Genomic DNA, 25185 nt, shown 5'->3' with positions numbered 1-25185 from the left:
TAGGAGGGTGTGGGGTATGTGGGGTGAGGACTGGGTACCTAGTGGTACCCCCCCTTACCCTCTGACATGTTCCTGTGATAGGAGGGTGTGGGGTAGGTGGGGTGAGGACTGAGTACCTGGTGGTACCCCCTTACCCTCTGACATGTTCCTGTGATAGGAGGGTGTGGGGTAGGTGGGGTGAGGACTGGGTGCCTGGTGGTACCCCCTTACCCTCTGGCATGTTCCTGTGATAGGAGGGTGTGGGGTAGGTGGGGTGAGGACTGGGTGCCTGGTGGTACCCCCTTACCCTCTGGCATGTTCCTGTGGTGGAGGATGTAGAGAAGGGGGCGCCACTGAGCGCCTGCCCTCAGTCATGGAAGAGCTTGGCAGAGCTGCAGGCCAGGCTGGGGAAGGGCCTGGCTCTGCCTGCACTCTGGCTCAGCCTTTCTCTGGGCGCCCAGATGGGCGAGGAGCCAGGCCCTGGGGCTGGAGCAGCAGGCAAGGCACCGCTGGCCTTGTGTCCTGCAACAAGGGAGGGGGCTCTGGTGGGTCACGGCTCCACTCACTCCGTGGAAAGGGTCCAGGCGCTGGACACTGAGATGAGAGGAAGCCCGGGCAGCATGCCCTGCTGAGCTGGCCCATCCATCAGGAGCTGGTTTGAGCTCAGGAAGGTAGTCCGTGCCACTTCGAGGATTCCAGGCACCGGGCGCCAGCCGTAAGAGGCTGGCTTCCCCTGGCCCTTTGTGTTGTGTTTTCTATTTCTTAGAAGGCTATTTTTGAAAATTCTAGCCTGCCTCTGCTGAGCTCATAAAGAACAGACTGAGAGTTTTGTTCCTGCCAAGGCCAGTGAGTAAAGGGGAGAGTGAACTTGGCCTGGCTGCACGACAGTATAACCCCAAGGGGCAGGGGGGATAGAGAGCCACGCGGAGGCCCCACTCCCCTCCTGGACTCTGCCTTTTAAAGCCTTTCTCTGCTTGCTCAGCCCAGGGAGACACAGAGCCTTGCATTAGCTTCATCTCATTTTTTCAGTCATTAACACACCAAGTAGACATTTACTGGGTGATGCCTATTGTTGATGTTGTTATGTGCCATTGACTGGATTACGACTCATAGTGACCCTGTAAACAATTGACCCTTGGCCCGTCCTGCACCTTCTCTGATGCACTCGAGCCCATTGAGACAGTTCCTATGTCACCCCATCCAGTTAAGGATCTTCCTCTCTTTCTCTGACCCTCCACCTTTCCCAGCATCAAGTCTTTTTTCTAAGGACTTGCCCCTCCTGACATCATGTCCAGGGTTTGTGAGATGATGTTTCACCATCCTTGACTCCCTGGCTGCCCTTCCCCCAAGACAGACTTGAATGTTCTTTTGGTAATCCATATGATATTCAGTACTCCTCTCCGACACTGCAACTCAAAGGTAGCAACTCCTCTGCCATCTTTTTGTCCAACTTTCAGATGCATAACAAGTAACTGGAAAGACCATGGTTTGGACCAGGTGTCTCCTACTCTTTAAACTGACATTGTTGCTCTTTAATACTTACAAAGGTTCTTTTTTAAAAATATTTTTAAAATGTTATTATTATTTTGTATGTGTACCGTCAAATTGGATCTGACTGGTACAGGAGGAGATTGTCTCTCCTTCTCCAGCAGAGCATCTGGTAGATTCGAACCATACACCGCTGGGATTGCAGTGCAGCTTCTTGCCACTAGGCCACCAGAGCTCCCTGGAAGGGTTCTTTTTTTTAAAAAAAAAATTATTTTGTGTTGTGTGTACCATCAAATCAGATCTGACTGGTACAAGAAAAAAATTGTCCCTCCTTCTCCAGCAGAGCATCTGGTGGAGTCAAACCACGTACCTCGGGGAATTGCAGTGCAGCTTCTAGCCACTAGGCCACCAGAGTTCCCTTGGAAAGGTTCTTGACAGCAGATTTTCCCAGTGTAGCACAAGTTTTAATTTCTTGACTGCTGTTACTGTGGGTGTTGATTGTGGAGCCAAGTAAAATTAAATCATTGACAACTTTTTTCTCCAACTATCATGATGTTTGGAAGCAGGTGTGGCATCCACTTCCTAAACAACATGCCTCTAGAAACCCTATGAACTTTGATAAATGTTACTAGTTATAGGAAGGCTTCAGGCCTTTTGTTCACAGAGTCACTATGAGTCATGCTCGACCCAACGACAATCAACAACAACAATCATGATATTGCCTATTGGTCCGGTAGTGAGCATTTTTGTTTTCTTGATGTTGAAATGTAGTCCGTACCACACACTATCCTTGATCTTCTGTGGCAGGTGTTTCCAGTCTTCGCCACTTCCCTTTTTTAATTTTTTAATTAATTTTAATGAAAGTTTCCAGTCATTCATTGTTACCCTTTTCTCCCTGCCTGCCCCTCCCCCAATTCACTCCTCATTTTGAAAAGTAAAAGAAAAACCTCTTTCATTGTTATGCAATCCCTCCACCCAAGTCCTCTCCACTGTGCAGACTTCATTCTGGACTCCTGTCATGACAATAATACCCAATCATATATTCCTAAATTTTAAACAATTCTCTCCCTCATCTGTTTCAATGCAGTATACATCATTCCTCCCCTCCTTCTCTGCTTTCCCTCAATCCCGACATCAGTCCCGTTATACAGAAGTGGCCCTATGCAATATTTGTCCTTTTGTGACTGAAATTCTTCACTTTCTACAAGCAAAGTTGTGCTGTGTACATACTGCAGGTTGTTGCTTAGGTGCAGGTGTTGGCTGGGTCCTGAGAAGAGAAACTTGATGGGCCTTGGTTCCTAACCCAGGTCTCTCTGGGGTGAGAGATTTGCTGCCAGGCAGACTCAGTGGATCATTGCACTTTGTTTTGAAAGTGCTGGGAGTGGGCACAGCACAAGGACCTCCTGAAGACCACTTCATTTGCCTTCTACCTGCAACCAGGTATACCAACCCGGTGAAGAGGGAGTGGGACCTGGGAGGCCCTTGCTTACAGACAGGCTGGCATGTGCTCTGACAGAAAGGTACACAGAGTCTGAGCATCAGAGGCAGGGCAGCTAGGGGGAGGGGGCAGGGGCCAGACCAGGCTTTTGTTGGTGCTAGGTGCCATGGAACAGACTGATGGTGACCCCTGTGCTATAAAGTAGATGTCACAGAAACAGACTGGCCGCAGCTTTCTCCAAAAGAGTAGCTAGTGGATTTTAATCACCAGTCTTTGGTTAGCAATTAAGTGCTTAACCTCTGCATCACCAGGGCTCCTTGCAGGTCAGGCGGATCCTGGGATCCTCCAGGGAGTTTCCACTTCTTCCTGAAGGCACTGGTGGTGTTGAAGGTGGGGACGGGGCCAAGGACCTGGTCTGCTTTCGAGATTTCTCACTGAGGGAAGATGGACTCACCATAGACAGGAGTGGGGCCAGGGGACTCAGGGGTCTGCTGTAGGTGTCCACATGGGGACAGGAAGTGCACACAGAGAACGGGTGGGGGGGAAGGTGGGAAGGAGACTGGATGTAAGAGGTGAGGACAAAGGAGACCTTAACACTCCAGAGGACCTCAGAGTAGGAAGATCTCCAGTTTTGCCACCAAACACTACACACATTCACTTGCTCATTACTGTTGAGTTGGAATTGACTCATAGCTCACCCCCCATTGGGTTTCCAAGGCTGTAAATCACACAAGAGGAACTTGCCCATATTTCTCACACAAGTTTTCCTAATGGGCTACAATATAATAGAGCCCTGAACTTAAGCACTTAATTGTTACGTGAAAGGTTGGTAGTTTGAATCTCGCCAGTGGCTCCCCAGGAGAAAGGTTTGACATTCTACTCCCATAAACTCCCATAGCCTAGGAAACACTGTGGGCAGCTCTGCTCTATAGCATGGGGTCACAATGAGTTAGAATTCATTCCACAATGCCCAGCAGAGGTCCAGAATATGGATGGACTTTAAGCTCATAACCTTCTGCTTAACTGCCAGGCATCATTTGTTTCTTGCCACTTCAAAGAAGGTTGCAGTAAGCACCCTACATCTGTGGTGAACACACACACACAGAGAGAGAGAGAGAGAGAGAGAGAGAGAGAGAGAGAGAGAGAGAGAGAGTTATTCCTGCATTTAAGGTCCTCAGTGGGATTTCCAAGTCAGAGTGTTTATACATCTCTTAATTTAACTGATGCTGCTGCCAATATTCCTTCCAGAAGGAATTTCTCTCTCACCAGCTAAGTTTGAAAGTGTCTGTTCTCTCTAAAGGTACCAACATTGAGTAGAAATACCGTCTCACGTTTTGGAGGTGAAATACTGTCACAGTGATTGCCTGTGAGAGTTTCACTTGCATTTCCCTGACCCCTGTTGAGGCCTTTGAGAGGTTTGCAGGCAATTCCCCTTTTCCCTGTTGGATGCTGCTTGTTCATCCCTTTGCCTGGTTTGTGACAGGAGCCTTCCCTTATATACGTATTTTAAAAAAATCATCCAGTGAAATATCCGTGTGTCACAACAGCCTGGTCCACAAGCAGTTGTAGGTGTGGTACAGAACTGCAGTTACTACATGCCTGGCACTGAGCAGACAGCAGTTAACAACTATACACACAGCCCTGCTTCGGTTTCAGGTGTCCACATGCCAAGTGCCTGCTCTCTGCCCCTTTAACCAAGCTGGCCCAAACCCCTTCTTCTCAGGGAACCCCCTATCTGTCTTGCTGGCATTCCTCAGAGCCTCAGTGGCCCAGTTCCTAGAGCTGCAGTGCAGAAAACCCCTCCAGGGTTAGTGGGAAGCTCAGAGGGACCCACATTTACGAGTCACCCTTGCAAACCCCATCCCCAGCACCCACGAGAACCTCAACCTTCACTTTGCATCTGTTGCTATAGCCTTGTGTCTGTTTACAGGTTTGGGGGCGAAAATGAAACAAGAGTCTACAAAAGTCACATTTGCTCAGCTGTGCATGGGAGCTTGCATTCATTGTAGGGTGGAGCAGGGAAGGCTGGAGGGCCTCCTCTCCAAACCGCACCCCAGGGCTCAGAGCTCCGCATGCTCTTCTGACTGACAGCCTGTGCATAACTTCACTCCCGTGTGCCCACCCCTCTCCCAGGGCCTTCCTCTTTCCCAGTGACCAGCAGATTGACATGGAGCTGTGGGCGGAGCAAGCAGCGTTAAACTGCACTGAACTGCACCAGATGCGTGTGCAGGACAACCACCTCTTCTGCATTAGCCCCAAGGCTGGCAAGCTGAGTCCCGGGCAGGAGCAGGTGGTGGAGTTCAAGTACAGGTGCTCTCTTCAGCCTCTACTCTGCACTTTTAGTCCTGAGACCCTCTGCCCCCTGCCTCCTGCAGAACTGCAGGCACCACCCTGGGGTGGACTTCTTCCCAACCTGCAGATGGACCTGGGCCTAGTTCAGTACCCCTCACCCAGTCCCCACTCAGGTCTCCACATGCTTTTAAGGACTAGCCTGCTCAAAGCCACAGACATGCTATTTACATGTCCCGGTCCTTGTCCCAGACTCAAGAAGTCACCCTTGGGTTTCTCTCCTCCCTTCCAGCCACCTGTTCATTGGCACCGATCGCCTCCCAGTGCTCTTCAAGGTGTCCCATGGCCGGGAGATCCTGGTGAGGCCCCAGCACCTTGTCCTGGGTCTCAGGCCAGAGGCGAGGGAGCTCTCTGGACAGCAGGAGCGAAGCAGGGAGTGATGGTCCCCGGGAACCGAGGTCCACATCTTTCTGTGGGGACTTCCCTTCCTCCCTGGCTGGGCTTCTACTCATGCAACTTTGTGTTTCAAGCTCAATTTCATAGGTGTGACAGTGGAGCTGGGGCAGAAGTATGTGCATTTTCCCTCCACCAGCCATCAGTTTGCCCCCATCCCCATCAGCGACACGATGCCCCCACGGCAGGTCAGTGGTCTGTGCCATCCTGGTAACTGCAGGACCCGAGCATCCATGTCTGTGTATCTATGTCAACCTTTGATAAGGTGGCAGAGACCCCTCCTCCTGGAGCCTCCACTCTAGGAGATGGGCCAGAAGGATGAAACTGAGAGGAAGCAGCTGGGAGAAACCCCAAACAAGAGACGTCAGTCCCTCATGCCTGGTACTAAGACCTTTTGACAGGCCTCATGTCTGTGAAAAGCAGGGGTTCTTTCCTATCAAACAGGGTTGTTCAAACTTCTCTGAGCTTGAAACACACTAGTATATTTTCTAGATTGTGATCCAGAATATATAAATGCTTAGCCAATTGGAGCCCAATTAGGACCCCAAACCTGCTCTTGAGTAATCATTGCTAGTGGTTGTTGAGCCTATTCTGGTTCAAGACACCACCTGGCTGGATTCGAACTGTCTAAGCTTGACAGTGGGACTCAAATCAGTTGTGTCACCCAGGGACACTTAAGCTACTACATGGCAAAGTACTCTGATACCATATTTTTAAATTTTATTCTGTCCCTTTGTTAAAAAAATGACAGCTATGACCCACTAGATTGACCCCATGGCCCACTCGCCAGCATGTCTCAGACACAGAACTTAAAAGCGTTGCTCCTGTGTGGAGTGAGAAAAGTCAGAACGTGACCCCTCAGGAAGATCTAGAACTTTCTTTATTAAATGAAGGGAATTGGGCTCTTTTGATCTAAAGAAAATATACATTGGAAATCCCCAAGATATTTTTCCCACACATCTCACAGCTGTGACATTTCTCCCCGTTTAGAATTCTGTGTGTTTCTGAGCAAGATCTCTGACCATTCATCCTCAAGGTAGAGAAATGAGGTTTCTTGTTCTGAAAGAGGTGGGGCTCCATTTGGGCCTGGAAACCCTATAGAAATCCAGAAAAGTCTAGACTAGAAGACTCTTATGGCCCCAGTGAGCTTCCTAACAAGGGCAGACCACTTCCCTGTGGCCCTGGGTGTTAGCAACAGGGGAGCCCACACCCACAGCCAAGGGGGTTGCTGTGCCTCCATCCCACCTTCACCATGGCAGCCAGGATACCTTCCACTCATGAGATGATGAAAGATAAGAATCACCTGGGTCTGTGAGTGAGCATTAGAGAGAGAGAAGTGGACAGATTTTATACACATCTTGGTGGTAGAATCATTGGAACTTGCTGAAGATTGAATATGAGAAGAATAAGGGAGGAGGGCATATTAGATTCCTAGTCTGAGCCACTGTAAGTGTCAGAGGTCCCATGTGCAGAGGGGAGAAACAGAAGGAGGAATAGGTTTCAGAAGAAAGAGTTTGGTTTTGGCCAAAATTAAGATGCCAGTGAGATAACCAAGAGGGGTTGGCAGGTAAAATAGGCTACAGGGTCTGGAGTTCCAAGGAGTGACCCAGACTAGAGAAATGCAATCAGCTTACTCTAGAGTGAGTGTTGAGAGAGAGAGAGAGAGAGAGAGAGAGAGAGAGAGAGAGAGAGAGAGAAAGTATAAACTCTACTCTCCTTGATTTCATCTATACAAGCGATTAGACAAGAAGATCTCTGGTTTTCTCCGGACACTGTGTGGTTCCCAACCTCTGGACTTAGTTCTTGGGGACTTCAGACTGTCCCTCCACTCCCTCACCCTTCGTTGAGCAGGACTACACCTAGGGGGATTTTGGGGAGCTCTGAGACTTTAAAAGCGGCATTATCGAGATCAACCTGTCCTCTTGCAATGGACACGGGACCCTACAGTCTCGGAATTGTAGTCCTGCGCTGGTGTGGAGAGTTGTCCATTCCTGCCCCTTGCAGATTTATGAGCTGTACAATGGGGGCTCGGTGCCTGTGACATATGAGATCCAGACCAACATCCTACTACAGATTCAGAAACAAAACTTTGACCACCCCATCTTCTGCTGCCTCAACCCGCAAGGGGAGATCCGGCCTGGTACAACTGCCCAGATCCTTTGGATATTCTCACCTATTGAAGCCAAGACCTACACGGTGAGCAGCGGTCAGGAGTCATGAGGTGGGAAGTGGCCACTGCTTCCCTCAGGAGGCCTTGCTCTGACCACCCACCCTGACCCTGCTGACTTCCCAGGTGGACGTGCCCATACACATCTTGGGGTGGAACTCAGCCCTCATCCGCTTCCAGGGGGCAGGCTATGACCCCCAAGTCATGGGAGACGCAGCCCCATTCCAGCACACCTCCTCGCTGGACAACAGCTCCACCCACGTTCGGCTAATGGTTCCTGGACAGGTAGGAGAAAGGAGCCTTGGAAAGCCTAAGCCTCAGGGGAGAGCATGAGGGCCCAAGGTGCACAGTGCAGACAGAAGGCTGGACTGGCTTGAAGATGGGGCTGAGAAGGAAGAGCTGCAGAGGTGAGGCCTACAGCTAGCCTTCTCCAGATTTAAGAGGCTGAACTAGCTTCAGAAGAGGTTTACCCTGCCACCTAGTGCCCACAGATGCTCATGCTCATTCCATTCTTCCTGCTGCAGGGGTCTCCTTCTGGTCCCCCTCTGCTGGTGTGGGGTTGGGGCTATTGAATAGTGTACAAAGAAGATCTTTCTAGAGTTCTTGTGTATTATCTTCATACATACAAGCCCCTGCCCTGACCTAGATGGATTTTGCTGAACAATGTAACACTGCCTTTTATTCACATTCCTCAATGTTTAGAGACCTAGTCCATTCATCCATCCATCTACCAATCTACACCTTCAGTCATTCACCCACTGACTCAGACACACATCAAGACACACATCCATCAAGTCATTGTCCACCCAGATATCCACTTGCCCATTCATCCGTTCAGATATAGTTAGAGGACTATTCTTAGATGAATATTGTACAGGTCCTGGAGACAGAGAAAAACCTAACAAATTTTCCTTGTTGGAGACACTCAGGGTCTAGGCAGAGGGAAAGGATTCTTCCGTATGGTCTTAGTCTTTGCTGATACTCTGACAGTACAGTTCCTGTTCTGTACCCCATAAAGACGCTGAAAGCTTTCATGGACTCATTGATTTCATCATCGAGTCCACTACAACTCATAGTGACCCTGTGAACAACAGATCTGAAACTTTTCCTGACCTGTGCCATCCTCACCATGTCTGGTGAACTCAAACTCACTGTTACAGTCACTGTGTCAATCCATTTTGTTGAGGGTCTTCTCTTCCTCTGATCTTCCTCCTTTCCCAGCATGACATCTTTTTCCAAGGACTGGTCCTCTTGACAATAGGCCTAAAGTACGTGAAATGAAGTTTCATCACCCTTGCCTCCAGGGAGCACCCTGGTTGCACTTTCTCCAAGACAGACTGGTTCTTTGGCAGTTCACGAGATATTCAGTACTCTTCTCCAACACCACAGCTCAAAGGCATCAATTTTCCTTCATTCTTACTGTTTTTCACATGCATAAGAAGTAATTGAGAAGACTGTGGCTTGAATCAGGCACTCTAGTCTTTCCAGTGTGACATCATTGCTCTTTAGCACTCTGGAGAGGTCCCTGACAGCAGATTTTCCCAATGCAACCTCTATTGATTTCTTGCCGGCTGTTACCTATGGGTGTTGACTGTAGATCCATGTAAAATTCAGTCACTGCCAACTTCAGTCTATTTTCCATCTATCATGATGTTGCCAGTGGTGAGGATTTTTGTTTTCTTAATGTTGAGATGTAGTCCATACTGAAGACTGTAATCTTTGATCTTTAGCAGGAAATATTTCAAGTCCTCTTCACTTTTGGCAAGCAAAATGTGCCAACTACGTGATGCAGGTTGCTGAAGAGTCTAAACCTGATGTTGCAATCTTCTTCATAGAGTCCAGCTTCTCAAATTATTTGCTCAGCATACAAATTGAAGGTTGTTGTTAGTAGGTCTGTTGAGTCAAACACAGACCATAGCGACCCTGTGAACAACAGATCTGAACCCTGTCATATCCTGTGCCATCCTCACACTTCCTGAGCCCACTGTGGCAGTCACTGTGTCAATCCACCTGGTTAAAGGTCTTCCTCTCCTTCGCCGACCCTCCACCTTTCCAAGCATGATGCCCCTCTCCAAGGAACAGCCTCTCCTAACAACATGCCCAAAGTATGTGAGAGGAAGCTTTATCATTGTTTCTTCCAAGGAGCACTCTGGTGGCACCCTCGCCATGACATACTTGTTTGTTCTTTTGGCAGTCTATGGGATGTGCAGTACTCTTCTCCCACTCTAACAGCTCGAATGCATCAATAATTCTGTCATTCTTACTCATTGTCCAACTCTCAGATGCATAGCAAGTGCATAGTCAGAAAGACTATGACCTGAATCTGACACACCTTAGTCCTCAAACTGACATCATTGCTTCTCAATAATTTGGAGAGATCCTTGACTGCAGAGTTTCCTTCCCAATGCAAAATGTCTCCTGATTTTCTGACTGCTGGTACTAAGGATGTTCTTTGTGAATCAAAGTAAGATGAAATCACTGACAACTTCAATCTTTTATCCATCTATCATGATGATGTCTATAAGTCCAGAGGTAAAAATTTGTTTTCTTGTCATTGAAATGTAACCCATATTGAAGGCTGTGTTCTTTGATCTTCTGCAACAAGTGTCATCTGCATAATGCAAGTTATTGATGAGTCTTCCTTTGATCATGCCACATTCTTCTTCTTGCAATCCAACTTCTTGTATGATTTGCTCGGCATGTAGATTGAATAGGTATGGAGAAAGACTATAATGCTAACACACTCCTTTAAATTTTAAAGTATGTAGTGTGCCTTTGCTTTTTGCACAATAGCCTCTTGGTCTAGGTTTCACATGAGTACAATTACGTGTTCCAGAATTCCCATTCTTCTCCATGTTAGCCACAATGTGTTATGATCCACACAGTCAAATGCCTTTGCATAGTCAATAAAGCATAAATAGACATTCTTCTGTTATTCTTTACATTTAGCCAGGATCAATCTGACACAGCAATGATATCCCTGGAAGTATGGCCTCTTCTAAGTCCTGCTTGAACTTCCGGAAGTTCTCTATGTACTGTGCTAGGTGTTTTTGAATGGTCTTTAACAGTATTTTGCTTGTTGTTGTTGTTAAGTGCTGTCGAGTCAGAAGGGACTCATAGTGACCCTATGAACGAAAGACCTGGACACTGGTATAACTTGCGTCTTTTCTCCAAGTTCATGCATGAGGTTTCCCGAGGCAAGCTATTATGGAAGTGGATGCCACTCCTGCTTCCAAGCTTGTTTTAATTGGGAAGCTCCACCAGACACTGTCCATCACGGGTAACCATTCTTGCATTTGACTCATCAGTGTCACAGTGTTCAGCTTTAAAGCAACCACGAGTTACCTCTGTACAGCAAGTGGACATATCAGGGTTACACGACCTACAAGAATGTTTCACCAAAAACAAGCAAAGGCAGGGCTGAGGATTAGAGTCACCCTCATTTGGCTTGGGAGCATGACTTTCTGTCCACTAGGTCAACTGCTCTCTCTCTTCTGCTGTCGTTGTTGTTGTTGCTGCTTACATGTGATATTAACGATATTGTTCAATAGTTTACACATCCTGTTGGATCATCTTTCTTAGGAATGGGAATATGAGCCTCCTCCAATCACTGGGCCAGACAGATGTCCTCCAAATTTCCTAGCATAGATTAGTGAGTGCATCCAGGGCTGCTCTGTTAGTTGAAACAAGTCAGTTGGTATCCCATCAATTCCTGAGGCCTTATGTTTTGCCAATGCCTTCAATGCAGCTTTAACTTCCTCTTCGACTACTTTTGGCTCCTGTTCATATGATACTTAATAAGATTTTTAAGTGTCAGTCAATTCTTTTTGGTACAGTGACTCTGTGTATCCATCTGTGACCCTCCATCTTCTTTTGATGCTTCCTGGATCATTCAACATATTGCCCATAGCATCTTTCAGTACTGCGACTTGAGGCTTAAATTTATTTTTCCGTTTTCTCAGCTTAAGAAATGAAGAGTGAGTTCTTCGCCTTTTATTCTCCAATTCCAACTCTGCATATTCCATTATAATACTCTTTGTCTTCTCAAGTTGTCTTTTGAAATCTTTTGTTCAGCTCTTTTACTTTGGCTGTTTTTCCCTTTGTTTTGCCTTCTTGATGTTCTAGTCACTAATTATTATTAATGCATCTTGACTGCATGTTTGGTCAGTCTCAGACTGCAAGATTCGGTAAAAATGTTCAATGTCCTCTCCTTTGGCTATAGCTGGAGAAGCTTATATTTGAATAATAGTCATATTAACAGGTCTTTGTTGTATGTGTATGAATAATAACTGTCACAACATTGTACTTCAGGATAGAACTTAAAATTGGTGCCCAGGTCTTTCATTCATAGGGTCGCTATGAGTCGTCTCTGACTCGACGGCACTTAACAACAACAACAACATGAATGTAACACCATTCTTCTTCTGTTTTTCATTCCCAGCAGAGTATACCATGGGATTATCTGATTCAAAGTGGCCAAAGCTAGTTCATTTTATCTCACACATGCCCATAATGTCAATGTTCAAGCATTCCATTTCGTTTTTCACAACTTCTAGTTTTCCCACATTCATGCTTCATACAGTGCATGCTCCAATTATTGGGGGATGTTTGCCATTGTTTTTCCTCATCTTTATTTTGGTTGGAGGTGAGGTGCCTCTTGTTTAAAGCATCTAGGTCTTGGGAGGTGGGCCTTTGTGATAAATAGATGATTGAGCCCTCAGGCCACAGGCCCTTGGGGCTCAGGTGAAGCCTGATTTTCTACTAGAGGTCCAACACTAAATTGTCAGTTTGTTGTATTTGTGGGATACATTTTTCTAATTAGTACAGTACTTGTCTGTAAGTTTGCTGTATTGAGATAACCTATAAGTTGTTGTAATGCTAAAGGTTATGCCACCAGTGTGTCAAATGCCACAAGGGTAATGCATAGTGGACAGATTTTAATAAAGTTCCCAGATTAAGACAGACTAGGAAACAGGATTGGCCATCTGCTTCTTAAATAACAAGCTTATGAACAATAGAGGAACACAGATAGTTGTAGAGCCCAGGTTGGAAGTCAATTTAAATGAGGAAAACCAGTTGAATAGGTGTAGAGAAAGGATACAACCCCGGTGCACACTCTCCTATTTTAAACCATGTGTGTGTTCCTTGTTCTGTTCAGATAACAGCTTCTTGATATAAAAAAAGAGATTTCATATGAGCATAATTAATGTTCTGGCATTCCATCTTTCTCAATGTTAGCCATCATTTGTTATGATCCACATGGTCACATGCTTTTGCATAGTCAATAAAACACAAATATGCATCCTTCTAGGACTCTCTCTAGTCAGCCAAGAGCCATCTAACCTATCGTATCAGTCATATCAAGGAGTTGACTATTCTTTATAAACTATCCTTCAGAGATTAATGCAACTGCTGTCCTGTCTTAACTAAGCCACTACAGATTCTCTCAGCCCTTCCAACCTTAGTTTAATGGTCAAAAGCAAAAGCTCTAGAGTGAGACTGTCAGGGTTTATACCAGCTATATATGTGAAAGATCTTTGGGAAATTACTTACACTCCCTAAACCTCCATGGCACATCTGTAAAGCAAAGACAAAAGTACCACCTACAGCATGACCATTATGAAGGTCAAATGCACATGGAGTGTTTAACATGGCAGCTGGCTGGTCAAAGGAGAGTCCCTTCCCAAAGTTGCCGTTATCAAGGAGCTCTGGTGGCATAATCTGGAGCATGTTGCACTGCTAACCAAAGTCACGGTCTCCACCAACAGACTGTCTTCCTGTCCCAGTCCCATATCTCCCTGGGAAACATCCCTGTGCAGAGCAAATGCAGCCGCTTGCTGTTCCTCAACAATATCTCCAAGAATGAGACGATTGTCTTTTCTTGGCCGACGAAGCTGCTTGACTTTGGGGAGGTGAGTATCCCCTGGACCAGAAGGAGAACCTGCAGAGGCAGAGCCCATGGCCCAGTCTGTTAATTCTCATAGCACCTTACTCCCTTTCACCCATTCCCCATCCTACCTGCCCCCACATCTCATCTCATCCTATCCACCCAATCCCATCTCATCTCACCCCAGTGAAATTCCAGAGAGCATTTCCCCACATTGATAGGTGTCTGTAAGCCCCAAGGTAGGAGAGGTGGCTCCTGAAGGGACAGTCCCATTTGTGGTGATGCTGAAGGCTTCAGTACATCCTGGTTTCTACAGCATGGACCTGGTGTGCAAGGTAAGGACCAGTCCCAATAAAAGGTGGAGGCTGGAGTGGACCTTACAATCCCCAAACTACCAGAGAGAGTTTAGGGCCAGCCACCAGAAGGGTGGAGAGCCCCCAGCAGAGGCCGAACGCAAGGCCTGGCTTCAGACTCTTCCAGACCTTGGTCTTCTCTCTCATTGTCCTGGACCACAGGTGTACCAGCAGAAACTCCTGAGACAGTACCAGAAGGAATTACAGAAGTGGCAGGAAGAGAGAGTGCGGCAGGAAGTGGAATTCACCATCACAGATAGGAAAGTGACGGTGAGGAGGACTGAGTGGGTCTGGGCCACACCAGGTCTTTCCAACTGGCTTATCAGAGAGGATCAAGGTGTAGTCCAAGGTGTTTTTGCATGCAAAACTGGATAACCCACCATAAGAGATTAAATTAATTAGACTAAACATAACATGTGCACAGCTCTTGAATGAAACATTGTGGGTAGAGAAGACTGGCTGACCATTCCTTCTTTTATGTATTTAATAAGTGACACGTCAGTCCAACTTGTTGAGGAATTCCTTCACTCTGACCATGTCTGTGTCCACCACGCTGAACCCCCAGGGAAACATTGTCCCCTTTGAATCTTTGCCCTAAGTGTGATGCAACTTCCTGGGGGTATAAGAGAAAGGATTTCTTCATTAAGCCCTAATAAGAGATGGTATTTCCTTATCTCACTAAACCACAGAGCCCAGGCAGTGAGAACCAACACCCTTGGGGCAGCCTGCAAGTGTCTAGTGGCATCCTTGCTTTCCTCACTTTGGGATAACCACATTTTCCTTGTCCTCAGGCAGACTCTCCAGGGCTGCCTTCCAGCCCAGCATGTCCCTAGAAAGTACCAATACAGAGTGTGGCTGGGAGTTGGGCAAGACCCAGAGAACACAGCAGGGCTTGGCATTGACTTCAGGCCTTCCCTGGGTCAGCACAATGGGTAGAGAGTGGACATTCTCTCTGGAGCCTCTCACCATCCTAAGCAGGTATCTGTTTGTTTCCACAGAGAAGGGTGTCCTGCCAAGCCTGTGTGCCCGTGAGGAAGTACAAGGTGAGACCACAACCCCCAGGCCCTTCTTCTTGGAGGATGACTTGGGAGGGTCCTTACTTACAACTCCCTGAGATGCCTACTCTCCCTGGCTCAGTCATCTAAAAGGGAGGTGTGCCAATGACTGGGCCAAACATCTATGTGGCCCATGAGGCTTAGTTGTAGAGCTAGGCCCTCTTTCCAATGAGTGATGGGAATGCAGCCTCTACATTCTTGTTACCCGTGGCTTCTCCTTCCCAAAGACGCTGCCTCCCATCAAGAACCAGCAGCCTTTTAACCAACCTACCAGCTGGAGCCTGCAGATCCCAAAGGACGAGTCCTCTTGGCCATACCCCGAGCCACCTGTGCCAGTCACACTCTGCCTGGGCCTCACTGCTCGCGCCCATGACACCGACTCCTTCCTGACCAACTTCTTCTCTGAGTTTCCCTGCCACTTCTTGTATTGGTGATCTCTCAGGGAAACAGGAGTGGCCTTCCTCTGCTATCTTGCCCTTCCCCCTACTCCTGAGTTGGGGCTGCCAAGACCTAGCTGTGGGTCAGGGGTTGGAGAAGATGCAACACTGGTTGATTCACTGGGTACTTGGTCTCAAGTTACCTCCTAACTGCTTGGACGCTTGAGAGGAGCAAAGCAGGCGAGTTCTGGTGGCCTAGTGGCAAGAAGCTGCACTGCAATCCCAGAGAGGAGCAAAGCAGCCCAAGTACCCAGGGAAAGCTTCTTAGGCCTCTTCCTCTCCTCGTCCCTTCCCTTTCTGGGTCCTGCACTTCCTGAGCATTGGGCTTGCTTCCCCTGCAGTGCTATCATATTGGGGTTAAGGCTTGAGGTAGGAGGCTTTCCCAAACTCATCCACCACTGCTTGTGCCCCCAACCCCAGCATGGTGGCTTATCCAGGCCACTCAAAATGTCATGGCCTGCCCCAGGGAACTGCCAAAGAAGAAGTCCCCTGGGGAGGAGCCAGAGATTTCCAAGAAAGATTTCACCAACAAGTGGGCCCCTGTCTCCAAGCAGAAGTCACTCCTTATTGACTGTCTCACCGCCATCATCAGGTAATTCCTATCTTCTAGATAGGATAGATTCCTTTAACTCTCCCATCTCTTCAGCCAGTTCTGGGTCTGCAAATAGCCCTTGAGGTCTTAACCCTTCTCTTTTCTAAGAACTTCTTTGCTATTGTTGTTAAGTGCTGTCGAGTCATAGACGACTCATAGTGACCCTATGAACAAAAGACCTGAACACTTGTATAACTTTCATTGTTTCTCCAAGTTCATAGTGTTTCTGGAGGCAAGCTATTTCAGAAGTGGATGCCACTTCTGCTTCCAAAGAACTTCTTTAGACGAGCCTTTCATTGTAGCTTCTTTTGACCAATGCCCAGGGGCCTCCCTGGGAGGGAGCAGCTAGGGGGAAGCTGGCTGGAAGGATCCTCAGGGCTGAGTCATAAGTCTTGCCCATCCATGACTGGGTTGGTGAGATTTGGAGTTCATAGTCTCTCAGGGCTTTTGACTCTCATCAGTGAGACCCTGACCTCCTACAGCCCTCTTTTGCCATGTAATGTTCACTTCCAAGAATCGAAGGGACCAAAGAAGTCTTCCTCTAAAGAAGGGTGGGAGAGGCAACTGACCAAAGATATCCCCTTCAACCTATCACCTGCTTGTGGATTGTAAGCAAGAGCTGCTACTTGGGAAACTTTGAAACCAGGGGCCACGGGGGTGGCTTTGAGACTCCCTCAACAAGGGCCTTCTTCTCATTCCTGCCACCCAGGGGTCTGTTGGAGGACAAGAACTTCCATGAGGCTGTGAATCAAAATCTGGTGGAACAGGTGCCTTACTTCCGCCAGTTCTGGAACAAGCAGTCGTCCAGGGTCTCAGCCAGTCAGAACAGCCCGCACTTGATGCCCATTCTGTCCCCACCTCGCCAACTCGGGGAGGAGAGGAAAGGCCAAGAGCAAGAAGGGTTCAAACCAAAGCCAGGGAAGAAGGAAATGAGGGAAAAGGAGGAGCCAGGGGAAGAGGAGGAGGATGTGGAAGAGGAAGAGGAGGTAGAAAAAGAAGAGGGGATGAGCAAGGAGAAAATGGAGCAGGAGGAGATGGAGGAGAAGGAAGAGAAGATCACCTGCTCGGGACTGGAGCCCACCATGAAGTCTAAGTCCCAGGATTCCCTGAGCCAGCAATGGCAGCAGCAGCTGAAGGACATGAAGGAGGATCGGGAGCAAGATGAGAAGGAGGCCATCAGTCGGTGAGCAGCAGAGCCCTGGTGGGGCCTGGGAGAGGAACCCGGATGTAGTGGTGAGCTGGGCGGGCTGCTGCCAGGTGTGTAGCTCTTCCCGGGTCAGGTGGGTAGTTTAAGGCCTCCACAGAGCAGAATGGAGAAGTTAAATGACAAGGTGAGATTTGAGGTTTTGTGACTGGTTTCTTTCCTTCGGAAAACCAAGTGTTAACCCTCACCAGCACACCAGGGCCAGGAGGGTGTCTGGCATCTTTTAAATGGGTTTCTACAGCCAAGAGAGAACATGGTGTCCTGCGCCACCTACCCCCAGTCTTGCGTTGTGGGTGTTTTTGGTGCTTGCCGGGATTCCTGAAGCCCCACTCAGTGCCATTTGCACCCTTATACGCTTTCCTTATCTGCCTTTTCCAAACCTGACACTGCGGTTTGGAGAAAGGTTGCTTGGGTTGCAACCCCACTTCCCCTTCTACGAGCAGAGTGCTTTCACTGGCCGCTAGGCCTCTTCGCTACAAGTGTGAGTGCGTGAAATTGGAACAAAGGTGGGCCGTGGCACTGGGGAGGGGTGGTGGGCGTGACCCCCAGCACAGCACGTGCAGGTAAAGCACTGCTCATGCTGGTGAGAGGAGATGCGCCCCTCCCTCCCCCCTCCTGCGGGCGTGGCTGACCCGGGTGTCGCCCCGCTCCGCCCACAGGCTCCCGGCCTTCGCCAACCTGCAGGAGGAGCTGCTGCTGAACATGATCCAGAACGTCCTGGTGGAAGCCAGCCGCGGGGAGGTGGTGCTCACCTCGCGGCAGCGCGTCATCACCCTGCCGCCACTTGGCGCGTCCAGGTGGGGACGCTCGGGCCTGGCGACGCGCGGGCGGCTGGAGAGCGCAGCCCCCTCGGCACCCCTGCCTAAGGCCTCCTGTCTTCCAGGATAGTGACCCCGGAGCCACCGCAGACCCCCCCAAGTGCAGTATCAGCGCAAGGAGTTGCCCCGCCCGGCTCCTCCCCACACCAGGATATCTGCGGAGGGGCGAGGCCGGTCCCTCGCACCCGCAGCCCTAGCCCCACCCCGACCCTCACCCCTACCTCCTCAATAAAGCATTTTGATCTTTTTCCCTATATCTTTGACTGTTTGCTTCGGGATGGACAGAGGAGGAGTCCCAGGGCTGCCCACAATGACCCCGGGGGGTCTAGGGACCCGAGGATGCGCCTCGCCACTGTGCCTCACGGCTGGCTGCCCTGAGCCCCGATGCGCCCCACCGGGGACACTAGCTGAGAGCCAGTCAGGCAGGTGGCCTCGAGGTGGGGCGGCCACCTCTACCCGCTTCCTGGGGTGGCAGCCCCGAGGCCGGTGCCCTCTGTGTCAGCCTTTCTCTCGGAGCTGCCAGCTGAGAGGTCGGGAAGGAGCGGAGCCCAGAGGCGCCGGGGCGCACGGGGAAGCCGCCACCAGACGGCAGGCCATTAGCCCTACTGAGCGACTCCCGCGGTGACTCTGGATCCCCAGGCCGGGACTGTCGGGCTGTCCCACCTTCCCTGGGTCCCCCACCTCTGTGCTGCCCCCAGGCCCCCTCCCCGCGGCTCTGTCCACTACCGGTCCCCCCCCCCGCCCGGGCAGGTGGGTGGAAAAGTGACATCTGGTGTTGTTGCAGAGGCGCCCGGGTCCCGGCCCCCGGCCCCCCTCCCTCGCTAAGGCCTGGGAGGCTCTGCGGCCGGGCTGGTGGGGGCGGGGAGGGACGCTCCGCCTCCTCTGAGTCAATATTTGCCCCGAGCAAACGGGCGCCGGGACAGGTGTGAGCGCGCGTCTCGGGGCGGGGGCTGGCCGGCCGTATAAGAGGCGCGGAGCCCGGCCGAGGCTCCAGGTCCGGGGCGGGGACGGGGACGCATCCAGGCCGGGCGGCCGGCGGAGGGCGCGCACGGAGGGAGGGAGGGCGGGCCGGCGCGCAGCGGCAGTGGCCGCTGCCGCCGACGTGTCAGCCGCAGGTGCGCGCAGGTGAGCGACGGAGCGGACCAGAGAGAGCAGCCGGCGACCTCCCAGGCCCCAGCCCGGCCCCGGGCCTCCGCTCCCGGCCCGCGACGAGCCCCTCGCACAAACCGGACCTGAGCGTTTTGTTCGTTCGGCTCGCGTGAGGCGGGGGCGGCCTCTCAGCACCGGGCCGGCAGAGCCACCAAGCAGCCACCTGCCGCCGCCATCCGGGTTGGGAGGCCAGGCGCTCCCCAGAGAGATCCGGGTCCCCCGCCCGCCTCCCTGCCCGGCTGCCCGGCCAGTTCTCGTGAATCCAGGCCCGCAGGCTCCTGGGGGGCAGCAGAGAGGCTGTGGTGTGGACACCCCAAGTCTGGACCTGTGTCCTGCTACTTCTGTGGCTTGGACAAATAATTTCCTGGCCTCTCAGCGATTGTCGGTTATCCACTTGCACAAGGAGGAGCCGGTCCTGTCTCCCCAGAGGGCCTCCCCGTCCCCCATATCCAGGTTCCTGGGTCTCTGACAGACACCCGGGGGGGGGCGGGGGAAGCGCTCAGGTCGTGTATGGTGGGGACAGCCTGGGTAGGTGAGCTGAAGGCCAAAAAAGATACTTCAGTCAGCTCCTGCAGTGCAAGCTTGGTGTTCTGGTGCTGACGTCCTGCCTTTTCCGTCTGCTTGTGTCTGAGGCAGATGGACAGACAGACGGTAACAGACAAACAAGGGGCCCAGCAGTGCACCACCTCCCCAGGCTCCTAACCTCCACCCTCTTCCAGTTCACTGAGGGTAGGGGTGGAACTTGGTGACCATCCCCCACACACACCTGGAACGGATCATCCCCCTTCCCAGGTACCCCAAGCGCTCAGATCCAAGGGGAGAGAGGTCAGAGAAGGCATGGCCCCCTGGTCTGCGTGGAAAGCACAGAGCTGAGGTCTCCCCGAGGCCCCGGCTCCCGTGAGCATGCCCTCTACAATATTGGGAGAGGGGCAGGGGGGAGGTGGGGAGCGGGTGTCAGGCTCCTTGGACAGCAATAAAGAATGTCTTCTCCAGAGGTGGAGAAGCATGATGGGGAGGGACAGCACCCTCACGCACAGGCAGCTGGAGAAGCCCCTGGAGAGATGAGAAACCAGGGACAGAAGTGGCTCATGCCTTCCTGCTCCAAATTAGATGCTTCTGGAAGCGTTGGCGTTTGTCCCTCTGCCAGCCCTCCTCCACATGAAAACCCCTCACCCAGCTACCCGCAGGCGCCGCAGGCCTGCTGAGTGCTTGGCCCAGAGGAGGTGGGGAGGGCTGAGATGGCTCTGACTGATCCCAGGTGGTGGTGGGGGGCGGGGAGGGTGCTTCTTGTGGAGCGGCTGGAGCCTGGGAGCCCGGGTGCTGGTCCCCTGGCCGGCCTGGCCTCCTGACCAGGCCCAAGGCCAGCCAATACTCTCTGTTTGGCAACAAATTGTTTTCCTAACAGGGGCCTGGCATGGGGCTGGCACATCTTCCCTGTGTCTTTGAGGGCTCCCTCTCATCTCTTCCCATCATAAGAAGGCCCCAGAGCTCTGCTCTGGCTGGTACTAGGGCTTTACAACTAAGAGATCTGCCCCAGGAGAGAATGATACCTCTGCTCCTTCACCATACACAAAAATGAAACACCCAAGTGAGCTGCGGTCTCCTTCCACTGCCCTTCCCCCAGCTCCTAATTTTCTCCAGTTCTGCACCCTCCTGCCCCCACCCTCACACCAGGCCCGCATTTCCTGTGACCAGGGCTCTGGTCTCACCCAGGTCCCTCCTCCCCTGCCATGCTGGGGTGGAGTCTCTAGGCGCCAGGCAGGCCTGCAGGTGCGGGGCTGGGGTGGGGGGGCCGTGTTCAGCAGCTGGTGTGCGAGGCAGTCCCCTCCCCCTCCTGCTCAAAGGCAGAGCCTGCTTCCTGTTATCCCTGTCAGTGCCCTGGGTGGGGGAGGGGACAGGTGGGAGCAAGGGGAACAGGGCCCAGCAGCTGGAAGAGAGTCGTGACCTAAGAGAAATGGAGAGGAGAAAGGATGAGGAGGAGACCAGAGAACACAGGACAGATGGATAGACAGACAGAAAATGCAGCCTGGCAGGCTGGGAGAGCCATAGGAGAGGTTTCGGAGGCCCAAAGAACCTGAGAGCAAGAGACAAGAGAGAGGCGGGTGTCTGCAGCAATAAACCACAGGAGAGATGGAGAGACACACAATGAGATAGAGACACATTCAGACTGCAGAGAGATGGAGGGATTTGAAGAGCTTGGGCCAACCAGAGCTGGGGCGAGGAGGCTATGTGAAATCAGGCCCCATCCCATATAACTTGGATATGTTGTCAGGAGGGCCAGTCCTTGGAAAAAGATATCATGCTGGGAAAGGTGAAGGGTCAAAGAAAGAGAGGAAGGCCCTCACCAAGAAGGAGATGGATTGGCCCAGTGACTGTAACAACGGACTCCAACGTGGTGGATCACGAGGGTGGCGCAGTCTGGGCCAAGGTTCCAATCTGTTGTTGCTGGGAGTCGAAAACGACAATTGTCCCACTCTACATTAAACTGTTGCTTTCTGCTTGATTCTGTCTCAGTGACACCATGTGTTTCTAAGCACAATTACTCCATGGCCTTTTCATGACTGACCTTTCAGAAGCAAATTAGCCAGGCTTTTCTTCCAAGGCACCTCCTGCTGGATTCAAATAAAACTGTTTATACCACCTGACACCTCACAGGGAGACAGAAATTACCCCCCAACAGAGGGAGGAGAAATGACTTATAGACTGTAAATGGCAGCAGCCTGGCCTGGAGGCAAGGTGATGCCACCACCATGAGGGGGCTGTCTCCCTCCACTAAAAGGGGAAGATTGGAGAGACGTGGGCTTGGGGTCCCTCTGGCCCTGGCTGGGAACTGAGGGGCACGGGTCTGACTCCACATTCTCAATCTCTTTCTCTTCTGGGTACAGGCAGACCGATCTGACCTGCTCCAACTCACTCTGTGGATTCCGCCCAGCCTTGAGACTTCTGGGCTGGGAGGCTGCCCAGGTTGTGGGTTCAGGTGGGGGGACCTGGGAGTGGAGACACTGAGAGGGGGTTCATACCCAGGTGCTAATCCCCATCCAGCCAAGGCAGCCTGGAGCCTCGCTGACCTTCCTGGAGATTAGTCCCCATGGTGACTGTGACATCTCGCCCCCTCACTGACGGACCAGACTAGTGGGGTGGGAGGAAGCAGACGCTGGGGTGGGTGAGGAGGATGCCCGTGGGGAGGCATCACTCAAGTCAGACCTGGGAGATACCTCAGGAGAAGCTGCCAGTTTTACAGGTTGCAGGTGGAAACTGAGGCCCCAAGTGGGGAGTGAGACTGGTCCACACGGCCACCAGACTCTCCACCAGCTCTGCTTTTAGTTTCTTTCTGGCAGAGCAGAAAACAAAAGATCAAGAACAAGAGACATTGGGACGCCTTCTGCTGCCCTTCCCAAACTGAGATCCTGGGCAAAGTGGTGTGAATTGGATCAGACAGGATGGGGGATCAGACCGGAAGGGGTCCGAATGATAGGCTGGGTTCTCCAGGGCCAGGTGTGGGAAGAGGATGCAGAGGCCACACTGCTATCTTAACAGCCACCCCAAAAGGTCCACCCTCAGGTAACGATCAAGAGAAACATGCAACAAAGCCACAGGCACAACATTAACAGCTAATGTTTATTGGGCTCAATCTGCAAACTATTCTGTTGCTTTCTAGGCTTTCAAATCTTCATCATCTTTCTTTTCATCACTATTATTCCTATTTTACAGTCAGGGAAACTGAGAAGCATAATGTGAGTTTGTTCAACCTCTAAACAGAGGAACTTTGACTTGAACCCAGGCAGTGTAGCTCCAGAGCCCACACTTTAAGCCCTTGGTGCCTGTGTGAAGGTGGTTGGGGGCTAGAGACACTTCTAGGTGGCTGTGGATGGTTATGAGTGAGTACATGAGTCCAACACCCAGCATGACACCTGACACAGAATACACCTTGGGAAATGTCTGGGTAACAGTGAATGACCAAATGCCTGACCCTCAGTGGGGCTGCTGAGATGTCTATGGAATCCTAGAATGAGACTGTTGGGATCATGTGTGGTTGTGACCTGTGCCAGTATCTCAGCAGTATCTCTCCTTCTGACTTTGAACTTACAGCCCTGCTTGATCAATGTCTGGGTGAGTGAGTGGTAGGGAAGGCTGCCTCCCATATCCCTGGATGGGGGCCAGTTCTCCACCCCTGCTGAGGGGCAACAGAGAGGGGGCTCTGTTTATTCTGGAAGAGGACAATGAATCTGTGTGGGTAGGACTCCTGGCCCCTCAGGACCCACCTAAAGAGGCCCAGCTGGTCTCTGCACCACTGTTATCTCTGTCTCCCGGGAGACCAGACCTGCACAGCCCCAGGGAAGGTACTCATCTGCCTGCTCCTGACTTCAGACCTGGCTGGGGGTGGGGAGTAGAGGAGTAGAGGAGGGCCTCATGGTGCTGGGTGGGGAGCTGAGAGAGAATGAGGGAGGGTACTATGCTCAGGTGAATGAAGAATTTGCATCTTCAACCACCAAAGCCCTGAATGATTTTCCAGTGAAATGAGAGGTAAGGCATAGGGGCAAGCTGATGTGAACAGAGCACATTGGTCCTGCCAAGGTGCCCACCAGTGCTGAGAAGTGGTTCTCAAGATGGGCTTCATGTGAAGGAACTTGGAGGTTCCCATGGCCTTTACTTGGGATGGAGTCCTGGGTGGGTGTTTAGGGTTGGGCCAGAGGGTAAGATGCTCTGGGATCTACCTTACCCCTTTCTGGGCTGGAGTTCTGGAGGGAGTCTGAGGACTTCACAGAGGGAGCCTGGCATTGAGTCTGAGGGCTTCTGTGTAGGGTTTCATGGTATCTGTCTAGGATGGATATCCTGTGAGAGAATATTTCTCTGTGGGGTCCAGTCCAAATATCTATATATGAGGTGGAGGATGACTGGGTCTGAGTCAATCGGGATGTGTTCTTGGAGAGTGAAACAACCCAATGTAATTTTGAGGTCTTTTTGAGATCTAGGTCTAGGCACTCTGTTTTCGTTATTTCTTTGGGGTTTTTTTCTATCTGACAGTCCCTACCATGCCCAAGGGCCGAGCTGTGGGGGTGAGGGTGCTGAGTCGGCAAACAAAGCCACCTGTCCATCCTTCAGGAAGCTGTGAGCGCTGTGAGCGAGCTGATCCAGGAAAACAAATAGGAGCAGCTGCTGGGGGCTGGGAGGGGGGCCTGCGACGAATCAGCCCTGGTGAAGGGGGGAGAGTGGCAGGGGATCTAACCGTACAGGAAGAGCAGTGACTAAGCCCCAGTCTGGCTCCACAGGCAGGCTTCCTGGTCCCTGTCCTGACTCAGTGGCTATGAGAGTCAGTGCAGGGAGGTGGGGACTTTAAGAGAAGAGGGCTTTTTGGGATGCGTGGCTATTAGTAGGGCTGGCCAAGAGGCCCACTGTTGAGAAAGTTTATGACAAACGGCAACAACTAAACATCAGGGACTGACTGAATGGAGGTGGGGAGCGCCCCATAAGAACACCGAGGTGCAGAAGAGAAGGGCTGGCAGGTGTCACTCTAGTACTTAATGCAGAGCTAGCGCTTCCGGCTGCACCTCAGATCCCGAAGGACCCTACTCCCAACCGGGAGCTCAGCTGTTCTACGCTCCCTCCATCCCGCCAAGCCTTGAAAATCCACACATCATTCTGCAGAATACAATCTTTCCGCCAGCGTTTGGATTGGAAACTGCGCCCATACTCTCCAAGGTGGGGCTTTAGAGGCAAACCCAGAGCAAAGACTAGGCACCCGCCCAACCTCCGGACCAACACTCAGCGCCCGCGTCACGGGGCACCAAGGACGCACGGTTTGACGCACTCGCCACCTGCGCCTGCGGCCCCTCCCCACCTCGGCCGCCCACCGGTTCTTCTCCATCCCACACCCC

At 51.3% G+C, this 25185-nt stretch overlaps 1 protein-coding gene across 1 annotated transcript in view; it reads left to right on the top strand.

The window, feature by feature from the left end:
- Positions 1-18538, top strand: part of CCDC108 (coiled-coil domain containing 108) — a 47903-nt gene extending 29365 nt beyond the window's left edge. Inside the window, exons 19-32 of the mRNA XM_006890303.1 lie at positions 5039-5215; positions 5487-5553; positions 5725-5835; positions 7652-7843; positions 7941-8099; positions 13583-13726; positions 13923-14036; positions 14217-14324; positions 15053-15097; positions 15337-15539; positions 16013-16138; positions 16848-17321; positions 18002-18139; positions 18226-18538. Coding sequence (XP_006890365.1) covers positions 5039-5215; positions 5487-5553; positions 5725-5835; positions 7652-7843; positions 7941-8099; positions 13583-13726; positions 13923-14036; positions 14217-14324; positions 15053-15097; positions 15337-15539; positions 16013-16138; positions 16848-17321; positions 18002-18139; positions 18226-18538 — 2371 coding nt within the window. The remainder of the gene's footprint in view (positions 1-5038; positions 5216-5486; positions 5554-5724; positions 5836-7651; positions 7844-7940; positions 8100-13582; positions 13727-13922; positions 14037-14216; positions 14325-15052; positions 15098-15336; positions 15540-16012; positions 16139-16847; positions 17322-18001; positions 18140-18225) is intronic.
- The last annotated feature ends 6647 nt before the right edge of the window (positions 18539-25185 follow it).

This window comes from Elephantulus edwardii, unplaced genomic scaffold, assembly GCF_000299155.1.
Source record: "Elephantulus edwardii isolate Elephantulus edwardi_28Jun2011 unplaced genomic scaffold, EleEdw1.0 scaffold00087, whole genome shotgun sequence".
Lineage (NCBI taxonomy): Eukaryota > Metazoa > Chordata > Mammalia > Macroscelidea > Macroscelididae > Elephantulus > Elephantulus edwardii.
The sequence above is the reverse complement of the archived record's forward strand: the minus strand, read 5'-3'. Positions and strand labels throughout refer to the sequence as shown.